The 18,258-nt window shown below is 38.2% G+C and overlaps 5 protein-coding genes across 5 annotated transcripts; 3 read left to right on the forward strand and 2 right to left on the reverse strand.

Moving 5' to 3' along the window:
- The first annotated feature begins 204 nt into the window (after positions 1 to 204).
- mtDNA-helicase (mitochondrial DNA helicase) lies at positions 205 to 2,369 on the forward strand. The gene is made up of 3 exons (XM_064681990.1): positions 205 to 515; positions 673 to 1,110; positions 1,170 to 2,369. The coding sequence occupies exons 1-3, from the start codon at positions 242 to 244 to the stop codon at positions 2,288 to 2,290; spliced, it is 1,833 nt and encodes a 610-aa protein (XP_064538060.1). The 5' UTR covers positions 205 to 241; the 3' UTR covers positions 2,291 to 2,369.
- Positions 2,304 to 2,848, reverse strand: LOC135428185 (cysteine-rich PDZ-binding protein). The gene is made up of 2 exons (XM_064682025.1): positions 2,598 to 2,848; positions 2,304 to 2,542 (listed from the first exon to the last, which is right to left on the reverse strand). Exons 1-2 carry the CDS (start codon positions 2,759 to 2,761, stop codon positions 2,413 to 2,415), a joined length of 294 nt encoding a protein of 97 aa, XP_064538095.1. The 5' UTR covers positions 2,762 to 2,848; the 3' UTR covers positions 2,304 to 2,412.
- Positions 2,849 to 2,913: 65 nt separating this feature from the next.
- On the forward strand, positions 2,914 to 3,659 carry LOC135428178 (putative RNA polymerase II subunit B1 CTD phosphatase RPAP2 homolog). The gene is made up of 4 exons (XM_064682011.1): positions 2,914 to 2,996; positions 3,059 to 3,170; positions 3,232 to 3,329; positions 3,381 to 3,659. The coding sequence occupies exons 1-4, from the start codon at positions 2,968 to 2,970 to the stop codon at positions 3,583 to 3,585; spliced, it is 444 nt and encodes a 147-aa protein (XP_064538081.1). The 5' UTR covers positions 2,914 to 2,967; the 3' UTR covers positions 3,586 to 3,659.
- On the reverse strand, positions 3,644 to 5,761 carry Fkbp59 (FK506-binding protein 59kD). The gene is made up of 8 exons (XM_064682002.1): positions 5,499 to 5,761; positions 5,295 to 5,437; positions 5,113 to 5,233; positions 4,903 to 5,041; positions 4,348 to 4,708; positions 4,165 to 4,275; positions 3,971 to 4,108; positions 3,644 to 3,883 (listed from the first exon to the last, which is right to left on the reverse strand). Exons 1-8 carry the CDS (start codon positions 5,695 to 5,697, stop codon positions 3,770 to 3,772), a joined length of 1,326 nt encoding a protein of 441 aa, XP_064538072.1. The 5' UTR covers positions 5,698 to 5,761; the 3' UTR covers positions 3,644 to 3,769.
- A 2,851-nt stretch (positions 5,762 to 8,612) lies between these two features.
- Positions 8,613 to 18,134, forward strand: Rchy1 (Ring finger and CHY zinc finger domain containing 1). Its single transcript, XM_064681914.1, has 5 exons — positions 8,613 to 9,954; positions 16,041 to 16,202; positions 16,274 to 16,432; positions 17,457 to 17,735; positions 17,802 to 18,134. The coding sequence occupies exons 1-5, from the start codon at positions 9,031 to 9,033 to the stop codon at positions 17,919 to 17,921; spliced, it is 1,644 nt and encodes a 547-aa protein (XP_064537984.1). The 5' UTR covers positions 8,613 to 9,030; the 3' UTR covers positions 17,922 to 18,134.
- The last annotated feature ends 124 nt before the right edge of the window (positions 18,135 to 18,258 follow it).

Raw genomic sequence — 18,258 nt, forward strand, 5'->3', positions numbered from 1 at the left:
TTAAGGTTGGTTAAACACACATCTGATATGTGCATACATATGCAGATGAGTTTGTTTGGAATATATAGGTGTGTACATCAAGTTAAGCTTATATTGGTTGATCTTTGTGCAGGTCTAAATAGTATTTGCTTTTTGCGGTGCCAATTTTAATTTGAAGAGAACATTTTGAAAAGGCACTCGTTTGTGCGCCTCATAGCGTTACGCCCTGTATGGCAACAATGCGCGCGAGTCACCCTGTGCCATGAGACTCGCCGGTTTAATTAAACCGCTGCTGTTGCGCGTAAATAAAAGCAGACGCTTACTTGGACAGCATTATGCAACGAGCGCCGTATCTGAAGAATACGTATTTGACACCAAAGAGTATATAGACTTTAAGAAACAATTACGACAGCAAAACCTCTACAATAAGGATGGACACACGTGCTTGCAACTGGAATGCCGGCTATGCGAGCGAATGCCGGCTACGGCAACAACGCGTGCACAGGGCCCGCTGGCTTACATAAATAAAAAAACCGGTATGTTTATGTTTTATGTTAAAGTGCGAACCCGAAAGATGTGTTAGGTGGAATCAAAACACATTTAGTGTAGGAACTGTGACGTCATTCGCGCACTGCACATGCATATAAACATATGTATGTTTAAGATTTTTAAACGAGCTACTTTTATTTTCAGGCGCCTTTATTTGTCCTAATTGTGATGTTAAACTTACCCTTGCGAATGCCGCCAGGGCGTACCAGACACCACCGCCGTCAGGCTATCAGCGCGCAGCAAAAAAGAGACCGGAATATGCATCACGTTTCCCCAATTTGGTGAATGTTACAACGGAGGCTTGCGAAGCGCTCGGTCTGAAGGGCTTGAAGGAGGCGCAACTAAATGCCATTGGAGTATTGTATGAGCCCGAGCAGCAGCTGCTGCACTTTAAGCTGCGCAATGCGGCCCACATTGTGGTGGGCGAGAAGGTGCTGCGTCTGAGCGACCGCAGCGAGGAGACATTCCAGGGCAGCTCCAGCTCTGGTCTGCTAATACACGGCACAGGGAACAAGAGCAAGGCGGTGCTGGTGAGCAATCTGCTGGACTTTATAGTGCTGGCCACGCAGAACATTGAGACACGTGCGTAATGCTGACTTTTATATGGAATTTCTCATTGATGCGCGACATTTACTTTTCAGATTGCATCGTCTGCCTGCCATATGCAGTGCAACTGCTGCCGCAGGAATGTCTGCCTGGCTTAGAGCGTTTCAAGGAGTTGGTCTTCTGGCTGCACTACGATGCCACGCACAGTTGGGATGCGGCACGCGCGTTTGCACAGAAAATGGATGAGAAACGCTGCCTGTTGATACGGCCCACCGAAACGGAACCAGCGCCGCATTTGGCTCTAAAGCGACGGCTCAACGTGCGCCACATATTGGCCAAGGCGACGCCAGTGCGGCACAAATCCATTACCACATTCAATGCCCTGCGCAACGACATTCTGAGTGAACTGCAGAACATCGAGAAGGTGAACGGTGTCAAATGGAAACGTTTTCCGGTGCTCAACAAGCTGCTCAAGGGCCATCGCAAGGGCGAGCTCACCATATTGACGGGGCCCACGGGCAGCGGGAAGACGACCTTTACCAGCGAATACTCGCTGGATCTCGCCATGCAGGGCGTCAGCACACTTTGGGGCTCCTTTGAGATACGCAACACGCGTCTGGCTGCGACACTGCTGCGCCAATTTGTCGGCTATCCGCTGGATGATAAGCTGCAAGAGTTTGACCACTGGGCCACAGAGTTTGAGCGCCTCCCGCTGTACTTTATGACCTTTCAAGGCCAGCAGCCGCTCAAGCCAGTGCTGGAGGCAATCGAGCACGCTCAGTACGTGCACGACATTTCCCATGTGATTATAGACAATTTACAGTTTATGATGGGCGTTTCATCGTATCGCGGCGACAAGTTTTGGGAACAGGACTCCATTATAGCAGCATTTCGTGGCTTTGCCACCAAGCATAATGTGCACGTCACACTGGTCATGCATCCTCGCAAGGAACGGCAGGAGGATGAGCTGACAACGAGCTCGGTATTTGGCACCGCAAAGGCCACCCAGGAGGCAGACAATGTGCTGATCATACAGGACAAGCGGCTGACCTCGGTGCGTGGCAAGAAGTATCTGCAAGTAGCCAAAAATCGTTACAGCGGCGATCTGGGCATAATGCCGATGGAGTTTGATAAGGATGCCCTCAGTTACTCCAGCTCAGTGCAGAGCGCCAAACGAAGACGGGAGCGTGAAAAGACATCACCAACTGAGAGTTGACCCCAGTTGCAAATACATTTAAATTATTTAATTAAAATTTTTGATATGCTAAGCTTAAACGTTGAACTATTTGTTAATGCATATTATTTACTTAAAATTAATTTGTAAAAAACAAACCGTTGTTATGTTGCGCTCTGCTTATAGTTCTTTGTATTCAATATCTTCTTGCCGCACATTGCGCAGATCGCCTTTTTATAGGAACACGCCTGACAATAGTGCGCTCCCATTTGATGCACCTTCTGTCTGCATATGCTGCAAACGAGAAAATAATCAACTAACGAAGCTGTCATAATAGTCGTGAACTTACCGGCAAGGTGCCAAGCTATTGCCCATGGGATTGTAACGCTCCTTGGAAGAGGAGAGTGCCTTGTTCTCGTTGATTTTGCGTCCTCCGGCAGTTGCATTGGTAGTTCGCCAAGGATTAGGCGCCGATACCTTCGTCAATTTGGACTCACACTTATCGCAAACCATTTAAAAGTGTGTAATTATTTGTATTAAAAGTTACCCCTAGGTGTTGCGGCAGATATTAATTTTCTTTAATGTTTTGTTTGTGTGATCAGGAATAATCGTTCACAATAGAATGTTATCGATGATTGGATACCGTGAATAAATCACGTTCACGAGTTATCGATAATCTATGTTGGCAACTATATGTATCCATATGAAATAAACAAAATATGACTACGGAAAATAATCAACCATTGCGGTAAATTCATCTTTCTTATGTGAAAAAATACATTTTTATTGTTTTTTTTTTGTCCATTGAAGGGAACAACTTATTGCGGCAGTGGTTAAGAAGCGAGCAGCAGTCGCCAGAGCTCATCAAGTAGTTGTCACACTCCTGGAGCCACACATTGAGGAGCAGGCGTTTCTTGATTTGGTAAATAAGTATTTTAATTATTAAAGCTGTATGTATGTGTATATGATTTGGTTTTCAACAGCTAACTGAAATCGGCCCGGATAACTACGCAGATATTGTTGAAGAACGACACATTAACAAGCTGTGTGGTTATCCACTTTGTAATGCGGTTGTGGAAAAGTGAGGACAATTTACATACATCTGTTTGTATACTAAAATCTTATATTTTAGAGTGCCTGTGAAACAGTATCAAATCTGCGTTACCAGGAATAAGGTGTACGATATAACTGAACGCAAAAAGTTCTGCTCCGGCTATTGCTTCAAGGCATCCGAATATATCAAATCTCAGGTGCCGACTTCGCCATTGTGGCTGCGGGACAAGGAGCCAAAACCCAATTTTAAGCTGATGCGGCGTGAAAAGGAAATTAGTAAATAAACTGTGTAAACTGTGATATTATTTCCAATGCTATTTGTAAACGTATTTAATAAAAATCTAAGGGATACAAGATATATTTATATTCATTACCATTCATTTCCATAATTTGGGGTTGCAAGCATTAATAATAATATTGGTATGTATCATAAATAGCGCATTGGGCCGCAAGCTGAGTGCATATAAATTAAATCATAATGATATTGTCGCGCTCTAAAGTTAAATCAGCTTCGCGTTTCGCATCCTCCTCGGACCATTCACCACACTTGTCGAGCACGTCCGTTTCGCGTGGCGGTTCCGTCTGGACAATTAAAATAAAAAAAAACAATAGAAATATTTGCATATACACATTAGTGGGGGCAGTTTATTATTGCATTAATTATAGTACCTCTTTGTCGCCGGCAGCCAGTTTGGTGAACATATTCGCATATAACTTCTTCTCCTTGTCCTTGTTTTGCTTTAACTTTTGCTTGCAAATAACAACATGATTGGCAGCAGCCTTGTTGCCAGGCTCCAGTTCTATAACCTGCAATTGTTTACAGCCAGTTAAATCGGTTCCTAATCAAAATCTACTTTACCCACTTTCAGAAAATCTTCCAAAGCGTCCTCCAGCTCATTTATAATCAGATTACATTGACCGCGGCGATACAGTGCCTTGACATTGTTGGCATCCAATTCCAGCACAGCATTACACTGTTTAAATGAAAATATCATTAATATAGATCACACATGCATATATAATGTCAGGTGTGCTGCTGCACCCACCTCTTGTTTGGCCTCGAAGTGATCGTTGGATTTTTGATGACACAGAGCGATGTTGCTGTGTGTGGCCACTTTCAGTGCCTTGACCTCGTCGCTGGTATTGTCCTTGATGCTGGGTAAGAGGTTCTTGCACTTATTGTACATTTTAATGGCCAACTCAAAGTTATCCTTTTTAAAATAGTTGGTGCCCTTCTCCTTATAAACTTTGGCCTCAGCCACGCGCTCGCTGTCACTCAACTTCCATTCCTCCAGGCCCTTGCCGCAGTCTATTAATTTCACAGTGTACTCAATAGTTGAGTTTGGGGGTATGTTAAAGGCCTCGTTGCCTTTGGCCCCAAAGGCATATTTTGATTGTATTTTGATTCTGTTAGTAATATGGAAATAGATGCGCGTAAGCAATGCAATTGAATCTGTTCGTTATCATTTACTATGCTTATAGGCAGACTTTTTGCATAGATTCGCCAATCAGCAAGGGTACTTAATCTGCGATCAGTGGTTTGAAGGTAATGTGTACTATATATTGCCTATAAGCATAGTAATGAGTTCAAGTGTATATACTTGGATGTTTCGCCAATATTCATTTTCTCCAGTGCCAGTTCGAGGCCTTCGACTATGCCAATGGCACTGCCCTCGCCATAATCGAATTCTACATCGCGTTCTTCGAACACGCGACCATCGAAGCTTCCAGAAATGTGAGCTGAAAATGTTTTGAGCAAAGGCGTTTTAACCACTACTTAAGACCGCAAAACTTTGATAATAGTGACCAACCCTTGACAAATGCGCCGTCGCTAGGTGTCCGCTTTTTATCACTTTGTTCCAGAATGGTGCGCTCAATGCTGCCATCTTGATTTGGACTGAGATCCTCGCCTTTCCAGCCCAGCATTTCCAGCTGCAATCAAGCAGATGTATGATAACTGTGGGACACAGGCTACACATGGCTGTATTCTTACCTCAAATATAAGCGTTGAGTCTGGTGGTATGCTTGGCGGGCTGCCGGCAGCGCCGTAAGCGTAGTTTGGAGCACATGTCAAGAAACAGCGCTCGCCCAGCTTCATTGTGGCGACACCCATGTCAAAGGCTTTGATAACGCGACCTTTGGATACGCATTTAAATCAATATTTTGTGTGTGAAAAGTATTCTCCAAACGCCCATACCTTTGCCCAATTCAAATTCAAATGGCTCATTGCGACCCACGCTGGAATCGAATTCCGTGCCGTCAACAAGTCTGCCGGTATAGTGAAGCGAGACCTTGCAGCCGTTATTTGGCGTCTCGTTGCCACTGCCCTCCTTCAGTATTTCCTTGAGCACGCCTCCATCGCCAGATAAGTCGAGTTTCTTTGTTTCTTCCGACATTTTTTTAGTTATATTTATGACTCTCTGAACGACACTAACCTGACCTGTGCATACGAATTTGTCGTAAAAAGCATCGAAAATTTTACCTATCGATACCAAAGCTATTCACTTTCGCGATTAATCGATTTCATTGTACTGACAGTTCTGCCGACTCACGCAGCGATGTTGATGAAACTTTATGCTGATTTTTCTTATCGGAATTTGGATAACAGTTATTAATAAATCAAATTTAAAATTGATTAGCCTCAGCTGTAAATTTAATTACACAATTTTGTATACACAATGATTAGTATAAAAGTTATGCGTATATTATTAAAATAAGTTCTTTTGAGTCAACAACATACAAACTACAAAGAACATAGCCACAACAATTTTTCCGTTTTCCAACTTCATACTTGAACCTGCCTTTGGATGAAATAGTTTTGAGGTTTTTGTTGACTTGATTTTGACTTTCAATCTTTGTTTAATGTTCCACCGATTTTTAAAATATGATTAACAGTTTCTGCATCGAGTTGATTCCTCCTATTAGAAGATGTCCTGTCGAGCGAAACTCTAATATTCGATACTCGATTCATTCTGTTACACAACTAGTGTTGTTTGTCAATTGCTAAATTATTTGGGGAGTATAAAAACTTTCTGTTCCTCAAAAATGACAACTCATTGGGACCGACTTTGTCTAGTGCACCTAACCATCAATTACCAAAATGAAATAAGTTAATATGTGCACTTCGCACTTTAGTGCTTGCTCAACACTTCTTTCAAGGCACTCGGGATCGATTCATCGCTTAACAGAATTTAAAAAAGTTATATCGATCTATTGGTAACGTTTTTAGCTACGAATAATAAAAAACTAAAATTGAAAAGAAAAACGAAAATAGGTTAATTATATGTACGAATTACCTGTACGGGCTAAAACATTCCACAAATTGTATTAAAATAATTATAAGCTGATTCTCGAATTATAACAAAATATAAAAGCAAGTTATGTTTGCGATTGACATATTTAAGCTTTAGCGGCATTGAGATGCTACTAAAAGCACGTTTTATCTCGCAAAATCGAAAGCTTTAGATAATGCTGCTGCTGCGCCAGCAAAAACAAGTGCCCAAAGCGGAGAGTAACGGTTGGGAGGCCGCTGATCAACAGAAATAAGCGACATATAATAAATTTGTTTAAAAACAGAGAGTAGCATTCAGGATATATTATTATTAATAATATTTGAATAATAAATTAACTGCTTTTTTATATATATATATATTTAGATATAAACATTTCCCCAAATAACATGCATTTAGGCTAGAAATTTGTATTATTCGATTTCTTTGAAACAAACCTAAAAGAGAATCTCTCTCTCTCTCTCTCTCTCTCTCTCTCTCTCTTTTGGGGCTCCCACACGTGTAGTTCAATGCTCGGCATCGTCGCGTCGTCAGTTGAAAGCTGGAGCCCGCGCGAAGCAAAACAAGACGAGCGCGCGACTTTTAACCGCTGAGCGGTGCACTCATTTATTTAATTTAATTGACGCCTGTTGCTGTTGTTGTCGTTGTTGTTGTGGTATTCGCTGGTGTGTTTCACTTCTATATTTTTTATTGTTAATAAATTATAATTAACAAAAATACACAAAATGCTGAAATAGTACAAAATGATGATGGCAGTTCGATATTGAAACGAAAAACCTTTAATGATTACCATGCACACGAAGAAATGGCAAAAAACACGTTAAACAACAAATTGCATAAAATAACAAAATCAAAATAATACACACAAACGCACATATGCCTATATATGTATATATAAATATATGTATGTGAAAAACGTAAAATATGTTGATAAAGTATTTGCAAATATGAAACCCGATTATCAAAATGTCTTCAACTTGCTTGTTTTTATTTTGTTAGTTTTAAAGCAGAATGCAAGCTGCATTTCATGGTTTTTGCATATGTATGTGTGTGTATTTGTGTGTTGGTGTGCGCCTGCGTGCGTGCGTGCGTAAACATGGAAAGTTAATAAACGAAATCCGTATTTCGGGCTTGTTTTCGTTGCTGTTATTGTTGTTGTTGTTAATGTTGTTGTTGCTTAGCGGGTTTTCTGTTCGATCGGCGACTGTCTGGTTCTCCGCTTGGCCTTTTTATCGGTTCGCGTTCGCGTATTTAATTTGTGCACAGTTTCAATATTTATTGTCGGCGTGTTCCCTTTATAATTGCAAAAATATAAAAAAAAAACCTAAGTAAACAAGACTCAGGGCTTTTCTTGCCGAAACGCAAGATAATAAAAATTGTATATGTATTTAAATACAGTACATATAAGATGTTAGCAAATAATCGTTAATTTACATAGCATAGTATCTCTGTATGAGCGTACTTGAATGTGTGTCTGCTGTGTGCGTGTGTGTGTGTGTGTGCATGAGAGTCAGTTTTATAGTGTCTTCATTCATAGCTGAAAAGCTCAGCTCTGGTCGTGGCTCAACACAGTCAAAAAAGCAAGCGAAAGTCCCAACGTACCACTCGCAGCTCGTCATTATATATTAACAAGTGTGCCGTTGTCTCACACTGTGACAAGTATATTTAAACTGTGCACAAAAATAACATTTACTCATATTTTATAGTTTTTCAATTTCAAGTGTCAGAGGGAGTGAAACAATATTTAAATATATATAAATAATAAATAGATATGTTTATGAATGAAACAAATGTGTATATTTATGTTTAAATAAAACTCCGTGCACCCTTTATATTGCTAATAAATTCTTAATATTTTGCAAATTTCTCAAATTTTTGTAATTCAGTTTTAAATGAAATGTAAATCTCTTACATAATTTTAACAAATAAATTACCCGATTCGATTAATAAAATTTAAAATAATATTCTAAAGATTTAATATATGAATACTTGTTTTATGAATTTTTCTACAAAATAGAAAGGTGATGTGTGTTTACTTTGTTGTTCGGAAAATATAAAAAGCTACGCAATGCCAACAATGTTGAATACAATTACATAAAATTTGTTTTTGTAACGTGTTGAATTTGCCAAACAAATGAATATTGGCACACTGTTGCCTATTAAAGCTTTGGAAGTAGCAACATATTTGCTGGCGTGGACGAACCGCGAATTGAATATAAAAAGTTACACAAACGAAAGTTTGCAGAGGGCATCAAAAGTAACAGCAACATCAACAGCAGCAGCCGCGTTGTGATTGTTGTTGTTGTTGTTGATGAGCCAAGCCAACAGCAGCCCCAAGACAATAAAAGGCACGGCACCAAAACGAACAAAGACAAAGTTTATGTCGCAACGGCAGCGGCAAATCATTTAAATATTGAAGCAATTGAAAAGGCAGCGTCGATGGTAGCAATTAACAGCAGCGACGACTGCAACAGCGCCAACAGCAGCAGCAATTGGCTGGGCAACGGGGGCTGCAACAAATTTGAGCGACAGCAGAGGCAGCAAAGAATATCGCTAAGTGAAAACCACAATAAGAATAGCAACAGCAACAGCAACAACAACAGCAATAAAAGCAACATTGATGTAGAAACATTTACCAATACAAAAGAACTCAATCAACTCAATTTAAATTCATCGTCAACGACTTTGTCGTCGCAGTCGCTGGCGACCTCACTGGAGGCTGCGTCAGCAACAACAACAACAACAGCAGCAGCAGCAGCAGCAACAACAATAGCACAATCATCATCATCGTCATCATCATCAACGTCGCTTGCTATTTTAGCTACAGCAACTGTAACTGAGATAGCGCGACAACAGCAACAACAGCAACAACAACAGCTACAACGACAGCGACAACAGCTGATTATGTCGCCAACGGCGCTGGCATCGTGCGCCGCGTCGTGTTCAACGTCTGCCAACACCCCCGCCTCAGTCTCAGTCTCAGTCACAGTCACAGCGACAAGCACAGCAACAGCTGCTGCTGCTGTTCACTTGCGAAAATCACACTCGACGCCGGCTCTCAAATTTGATGGCAGCAACAGCAATATTGTTGACAACAGCAACAGCAACAAATACTGTAATAGGAATCACGTCGAATCCGCCATGGAGGCTAGCAACATTGCCATCAAGGATGTTGCTGTTGTCGCCCACATCAAGCGACAGCAACAGCAGCAACAGCAACAGCAGCATCAACAGCAACAACAGCAACACGATCAATTTCCACACGATAGCAACAAGTGCAACAACATTGATGCAACGCAGCCAACGACGCCGGAATCATTGCGTTTCGGTTGCACGCACTACAAGCGACGCGCCATGTTTGTGGTAAGCCTTGCAACATCTATTCCAATCCTAGTCTTGAATAAGTCTCCTTTAAGTCTAAGTCTGTTCTTGTTAGTTATTCTTCAGCTTTCAGAATGCAAATTTTAACAAAAACTTTAAAAAAAAATATATTATACGCAGATCAATCCTATGATTGCCTTAAGGCAATTCTCATTTGTAAATAGAACTAAAATATAAATATGATAGAAATTGAATTGAAATAGAATAGAAATAGAATGGAAATAGAATATAAAAAGAATGGAAATAGGATAAAAAATTGAATAAAAATTGAATAGAAATAGAATAAATAAAAAATAAAGTTCTAATATAATGTAGATCCCCCTGCTATCAATTTAAATAGCAATTAAATTCATTTTCGAGCTAAAATTTTTTTTACAATAAAAAGTATTTAAAGCCTTATTAATTAAATGAAAATACAAATTTCGAAGTCGAATTATTGATTAATTTTATTCGAGAATATCTCAAATAAGCTATTGCCCAATAAATCTGTGTCTTTAAATAAAATGTATCGCAAGATCTTAGGAAGCGCACATTCTAATTGAACCAATTTCCTTTCTATATCATCTGAGAAATGTTCAAAAAAAGTCTTTTTTTTTCAATTGCTGCTAAGAAAAGTACCAAAAAAAAAAAAACCAACCCAAGGTTAACATTTTATTTATTTTACCATCTGAGCATTTTAGGTAATTTGCAATTTGTGGCGCTTTTTGCTAAAATAAAATATCATTGATTATGTCGACCACGTGGCAATTTACGGAGGCGCCTCGCCTTGTCGGCTTCTGGTTTTCGTCGTTGTGGCGCTTTTCCTGAAGTTGCCTCCACAAACGAACATTTCAACTTATTTATACGTTTCTAAACAAACAAACAATCGTAGGTTCCGCACAGACACAGATACGGTTACAGATACAGATACAGATACAGATACAGATACAGATATAGATACAGATACAGATACAGACACATATACGGTTACAGATACAGATACAGATACAGATACAGATACAGATACAGATACAGATACAGATACAGATACAGATACAGATACAGATACAGATACAGATACAGATACAGATACAGATACAGATACAGATACAGATACAGATACAGATACAGATACAGATACAGATACACAGATACAGATACATATTCAGATACAAATACACAGATACTCACAATTGCGGCTACATTTCTTTTGTGCGTTGTGTGCCTGCATAATTTGGGCTCAATTGGGAGAATTAGTGTTTGCCTGTGAATTGTGTCCACAATCCAACAAAAATAACAAAAACAAAAAAAAAGAATATATATTATATTGAATATAACAGAAAAAGCACACTTGAGTATTTACCCTTAAAAAAATGATAATCAAGAATGAAAGTTGTGAAAACTTCTTTAACATTCTGAGGGAAACGAAAGGGAATAAATAAATAATACGATTTTCGTATTAGCATTAGAATTTATTTCTCAGAGAATTCCTTAGACAAAAAGTATATATATTATATAAAATTATAAAACAAAAGCCATATCATCTGTTAGAAATTCTTCACTTTTATATATAAATTGATAAAAAAAAGAAAAGCGTAATAAATTAAGTTAACAATCAGGCCGTAGGGTATCTACTAGTCGTACACTCTCGACAAGAACCTCTAGCTTACTCACAGAAAGAATTCGATTGCAGTAGATCTGAAAGTGAGCGCCTATTTAGCACCTCCATTGATCCCGTCTAACTTACGAGCCTTTATCTTTATTGTTAAATTAAATATTAGCACTTTTTTTTCTGCTTTTTTTTTGTGAGTGCATAAATAAAGCGCTTGTTTCTGTACTATTTTCAGCACTTGCCTTTTTGGCAATTAGCTTCAGTTTGGGCATTATATGTATCTGATGCCAAAATAAGTGCCGATTGGCACAGTGTCTGGCAAATAATTAAATTATGGATCGATGAGATTAAAGAGTATTCACAAGTGAATATGTTGAGATTTATGATCTAGCAGCAAAGAATTTAAATTCCATCGATAAAAACAATATTTTTAAAAAGTTAAATCATTAATTTCGTTTTAACATACAAAGAAAATAGTTTAAGCGATTCGTTTTATCTTTTAATAATATTTGTCGAATCTACAATTTCTAAGTTCTAATAAATTTTTCTAGAAAAAAACCTTTTAAATATCTTCTATTAGCGTGTTGCCACCTTGCAATGTATTCAAAATATGGCAGCACCCTTAAATATATCTAAATATTTAACAGCAAATATTTGATCGAAAGTTTAATGGTGAAAAAATGAGCTGAGTTTTCCCAAACAGACGCTTGGGTGTTGCCAGCTTGTTGTCGTGAGGTTGCCACCTCTGCGCACAAATTGTCCGCTTGTCAACTAACATGAGCTTTGACAGGAACATTAGAAGCTGTTCCAGACAGCTAATTTGTGTGAACTGTAAAACTTCGAGTGTGATAAGTCTTAAAAGAAGTCGGTAAATAATTGTTTTCAGTAATCGTTTGTTCTGCCAGCATATAATAATTGCTAATTTTTTAGGTAATTGCTTGGAAATGTTTTGCATATTAGTCATATTTTAAGTAAACAAAATCCATAAACAGCTTGGTTTTTAACATTCGTTTGTTGAAAATTAAAAAATGTCACGGAAATTTGTGTGCTCGACATTTATTTGCACGTTTTAGGGGCCTGTGTGTGCACGTTAAATTATCTGAGTGTTTAGCCAGTAACAAATTAAATTTATAGTGTGTGTCGGGTTTCTTACATAGATATGCATATGTTTATATAGTACCTATTATTGAATCAGGTGAACTCAATTTAATATGCATAAACGTGTGTTATAGATCGTTTAGAAGACCGTGTTCTCATTCTGCAGTTGCTTGGAATTAGTTCGACCTACACAAATTTACCGACTGTTCCATTTTTATATACCCTTGTAGAGCGCATTATAACCATGAAATGTGAAGGAGACATTTTCGAACCCATAAAGTTTATATATTCTAGATCAGCATCAAATAGCTGGATTGATATAGCCATGTCCCTCTGTCTGTTTCTATTCAAAGTCTCTCAGTTTTAAATCTATCGTCCAGAAACTCTACATAGGTCTGTCTTTCAGTTGCAGGTAGTACTAACCAGTCCGATCATATAGATGCCATAGGAACGATCGTTCGAAAAGTTGGAAACCTTTTCTTATATTAAGATAACTGATCCAAACTCAGAATTGTTTGTTCTATTATGATTCTCATATATATGTATAATCTTATCTAGTTCGGACCACTATATCATATAGCTGTTATAGGAAAGGTCGGTGGAATAGTAGGATCCCAACTGGCAAAATATTCTATTTTCAAAGTTATTTTCAACAAACTCAGCATTTTTTAGATGCGCTTTTCTCATATATCTGCCAAAGGAAAGTATCTACAAGGGTATTAAATCTTCGGCGTGGCGAAGATATTTTAACTTTCTCGTTTTTATTTTAAAATTGTCTCATCTTTGTTAAATTTATTGCTTGTAATAGTTTAAGTTATTTAGTACACAGTTAAGTATTCTTTTTTATATATAAATGGACTCGGAAACCGAAGTTATCAAGGCGTACGCCTTTTCTCTAAGCTACAGCCCATCCAAGTGGGCGTTAGGCTTTTGACATCATGTTTGGAATGAATGGAAATGAGTTTTGCGGCTAAATAAAAATTATGATAGCGGGAAAATCAAAGAAACCGGCTTTAAATGTACTTTACTTTTATTGCAAGTGTTTTTGTTTTATTTATAGCAACAAGAGAGCAAAGCTTCAATGCACGTATGAAAATGCGATCAGAGTTTTTCATAACACACCGAATGCTGCGTACTCTTCTGGCGATAGTACCCAGCAGAAGAGTAAATATAGACACGGATATCTCCTTAACAAATTCGCCATTTTATTTAACAATTATTTCCGCCCACTTTAAATGTTTAATTGAAATAATAGACTTGGTTTTCCTCTCAAAATAAAAGAAAATGTTGTATGCCTAGGGATATAGATATTGAGTTAAAAGAGGTTTTAAGTATAATTATTATAAGAGTGAAGTGTAGCTTATACAAAATGATGTTGATAAGAATCTGTAGCTATAAAATGAAATATATCGATCTGTATATAATATTCTAGAAGCTACATGTTCAAGCTCTACAATCCTAAGAGATTTTCTCAAAAAACAAGATATCTATATTTATCGATTGTTTGAAAACGGGGCAAGCTATCGATTATCGATTATAGAAACTGCATTCAAAATCTAGTCTCTAGCTCTGATAGGTTTTGAGATCGACGGACAGACGGACAAACAAACGGACAAAGTAAGATCGACTCGGCTATTGATTCTGATCAAGAATATATATACTAACATACATTAGCAGAAAAACAATATGCCCTTTTTACACATTTTCAATGGTTTCATAATATTTATATCAAGAATGGTTGAACGGTTCAAGTAGCTAGATAGTCTTATTCGAGGGGTTCCATCTAAAATTATACAACTCTGAATTATTTTATTCCCGGAACCCATTGAACATGGGTAATTTTGTAACGATATATTAAAACAAAGTGTGTAAAAAGTAAAGCTGCAACCCGGCTTTAAGCCGATTTCGTTCGAACCCGGAATTTTAGTTTACTTTTTACAAAACTTTAACCGAATCATTTATCCAAAGAACATGTGAACCGAAACCTAGTAAGGCAGACCTAGCTCCGAAAATATAAGGAACTTTGGTCCCCAACTATTGCATTTACCTAACCTTATTTGGTAGCTGCCAAATTTTGGGTAGGCGTCAAATCTAGCCCGCATCTTGTATATGAAAATATATATTGTATATTATATTTTCAGTACAACGGGCAAAAATTTTGTAAATATAACTGAAAAGCCAAGCTTTTAACCAGTCTATTATCCATTATCGAAAAACTAAAATCGAAGTTTTCGCACCGCGGAATTCCAAAATTTGAACTGCGAATATTGCGTGGCCAATTAAGAATATGTCAAGCGTGCAAGTGAATTATTATTTTAGAATTGTAAAGATATCTCATGGTCAGCTCGTGTCGGAGCATGGGCGTGTCGAAATTGCTTGGAGGTCGAGAAACCTGATTGAATATTGACATCGGGGACTCTGCAATGCACCGAATATTTAATTGTAACTAAATATTGGCAGTCCGAAAATATCTATGTGGGAAATAAGCGTATTTAGCCAAACAATTAGCAGGCAACTAATGAACCGGCGCGTTTCTGTGCTGAGCATTGTTTATTTGCCACAAATTGGCCACGGGCGCCGCATGTCTTCGATTTCAGTTTCGGTTTGATTTAATTAAGCTTTATGACTCTCTTAATTGAGTTGCGTCTGCAATGTTTATGGTAATGCTAAGTTCCGAGCTCGCAGGTCCAAAACCAAACTAAATGGAATTGTTTCGGAACGGTTGGTCACGTACCAAATGCCAGTCGCTAGTTTCCAGGCAGCCGTTTCCTCTTACTCTCATTTCACGAACAGCTTCACTTGGTATTGAATTTCGTTTGCCTCATGTTTCTTCCAAAACTCAGAGCTGCATTCGCATGTTCACTGTAAGATTAACATGCACTTTACCATGATGATTTCAATAAAGTTGTATATAGTCAAGAAAATATTAAGTTAGTCGATAAACTTTTGATATAGCAGCTATATTTTAATATTTTTCTAAAATTGATGAATGAATTCTTTGTTTGTTTGTTGCCTCATGCGTCTTCCAAGACTCAGAGTTGCATTCGCATGTTCATTGTAAGCTTAACATGCACTTTACCATGATGATTTCGATAAAGTTGTATATAGTCAAGAAAATATAAAGTGAGTCGGTAAATTATTAATATGCATTGGTGAACTTTTAAAAAAAATTTTAAGATAGAGTTTTAGATAGGCTGTCTTTCTGTTAAACTTTGATTTAAGCTCACAAGATATAATAAAAAGGTTCTTGCGTCTTCAGAACACAAGTTCTGATGTTCCCAAAAACCTTTCATCGAATCCATAAAATACTTAAGTTCTTCTTAAGATTTATTGTTTTAAATCAATATGTATCATAGTTCTTACCCTGTACTCTTTGCAGACACCGTGCTGCAATAAGTTTTACAAGTGCCGCTTCTGCCATGATGAGAACGAATCGCATCATTTCGATCGGAAAACACTCACCGAACTCATCTGTTCCGAGTGCAACACGCGGCAAAAGGTGCAGGAGCAATGCGAAAAGTGCGGCGTACGCTTCGGCAAGGTGAGTGCCAACCTTCCAACTCCCTCTCCCCCTTCCTCTCTCTCCAATTGATACATATTATTCCTTTACAGTACACGTGCCTCATTTGCAATCTGTTCGATGATGCGGACAAGCAGCAATATCATTGTCATGGCTGTGGCATCTGCCGCATCGGCGGTGCCCACAACTTCTTTCACTGCGAGGTATGCAACATGTGTCTGCCGATGCAGCTGAAGATCGATGGACACAGGGTAAGCAGATTTCCATTATTAATTTTAACAGATGAAGATATTAAATAATTTTTCAACTCTTCAGCTTTGCATAGGTCAAACTTAGGCATATACTCATACTTCATACTTAATTAACTGTTTACTCATTGGAAAAAAACCGCTTGACATGCAAATCGGTTAAATTATATAAAGCTTTTAAGCGTTTAAGTAAATCAGTTAGCTACAAGTAAAAATATTGTTTTTATCTTTTTCTTCTTCAAGCGCGAGCAAGGTTTTTTGCGCTTGAACAACTTGAGAATTATAAGCGCACATAAATTGTCTAGCCTTTAGGTTAAATGTGTCTAACTTAACAAAAAATAAATAACAACTGATTCATGATTTAAGCTACCAAATTAAATTGATGGATACATGATGCAGATAAAAATAATTTATTGTTTATACATCAGGCATGTACATATATCATATAAATTGGTTTCAATAATCGATTTAACAATCATACACTTGATTTATGAAAATAATATACCTCAATTATTCAAAGTCAAACTCTACCAAGTTTATGGCTAGCACATTTTTTGGCATGTCTATGTACTCTATGATATCATATCATTTGGCTAAAATCGAAAGCCCTAACAATGCTTTTTAAGGAAATGAATCACAGCAAGAGCATTCGATTTGGACTATCTGAATTTAATGGTAGCTTTTTTTGCGGCTAGCCCTGACACTGCTGGCGAATTGGATATGTGCATAGATAGATTGCGGATCATTAGAAGAAATAGTAGCCTTGAGTATTCAAATTTATGCAGAATCATTGCTGAACTGGTTTCCTAATGGCTATAGATATTTGAAATTTAAACGCAAAGCCAGTTTATGAAGTTGCGTAAAACGTCAAATTTCTTGGCTCCGAAAAGTTGGCAAACATATTGAAAGTTTATTTGTCGATAAGAAACCGGTAATAATTTAAAAGTTTAATCCATGCTGGCTCAGGAGAAAGATGAAAAGATATAAAAAATATGGGGACTCACCGTTTATATATTTTGTCTTGCAGTGCGTGGAGAATATCTCGCGTTCGCATTGCCCCGTCTGCCTGGGTGATATACACACGTCGCGCATTCCATGCCACATTCCGGACTGCGGGCATCTGCTGCACAAAATGTGCTTCGATCAGCTGCTGGCCTCGGGTCACTACACCTGCCCCACCTGCCAAACATCGCTGATTGACATGACGGCGCTGTGGGAGTACCTGGATGCCCAGGCGCTGCGCATGCCCGTTCCACTCAAGTACGAGAATCAGCGTGTGCACATCTTTTGCAACGATTGTCACAAGGTAACCCACGCACAGATTATAGTTCCATTCGATTTTTTGATCAGCTTTTTGATCATTCCTTTGCAGACTTCAAAAACCAAATTTCATTTCATCGGACTCAAGTGCGTGCATTGTGGCGCCTACAACACCACGCAGGATGTGAAGCGTCGCCTATCCCTGGTTACCGATGAGCCGACAACGGCCTGACACTCGCTTTTGCCCTCGCCTCTGTGGTATTTGGCGGGCACAAGCATTACCTACCGCAACAGGAAATCTCTCTTGCCATGCTCCACATTTGAAGAAACTAAATTTATGAAACTGAAATCGAAACGCATTGAATTTAGACCAAATTCGAGCTGGTATCGAATATAAATTAAAAAAAAAAACAATTACAAAATCCTTAATCTACATATAGAGCTTATGGAGACCAACAATTGGTTTAAGTATTCTTTTCTCTAGATAATTACATACAACAAATCGACATAACATTATTCGCATTCAGTAGAACAAATCGAAGCACTAACAAAAATCTTTCCACTCGAAT

This window comes from Drosophila montana, unplaced genomic scaffold, assembly GCF_035044405.1.
Source record: "Drosophila montana isolate Dmon_TW-CO22-7 unplaced genomic scaffold, ASM3504440v1 contig_1408_1, whole genome shotgun sequence".
Lineage (NCBI taxonomy): Eukaryota > Metazoa > Arthropoda > Insecta > Diptera > Drosophilidae > Drosophila > Drosophila montana.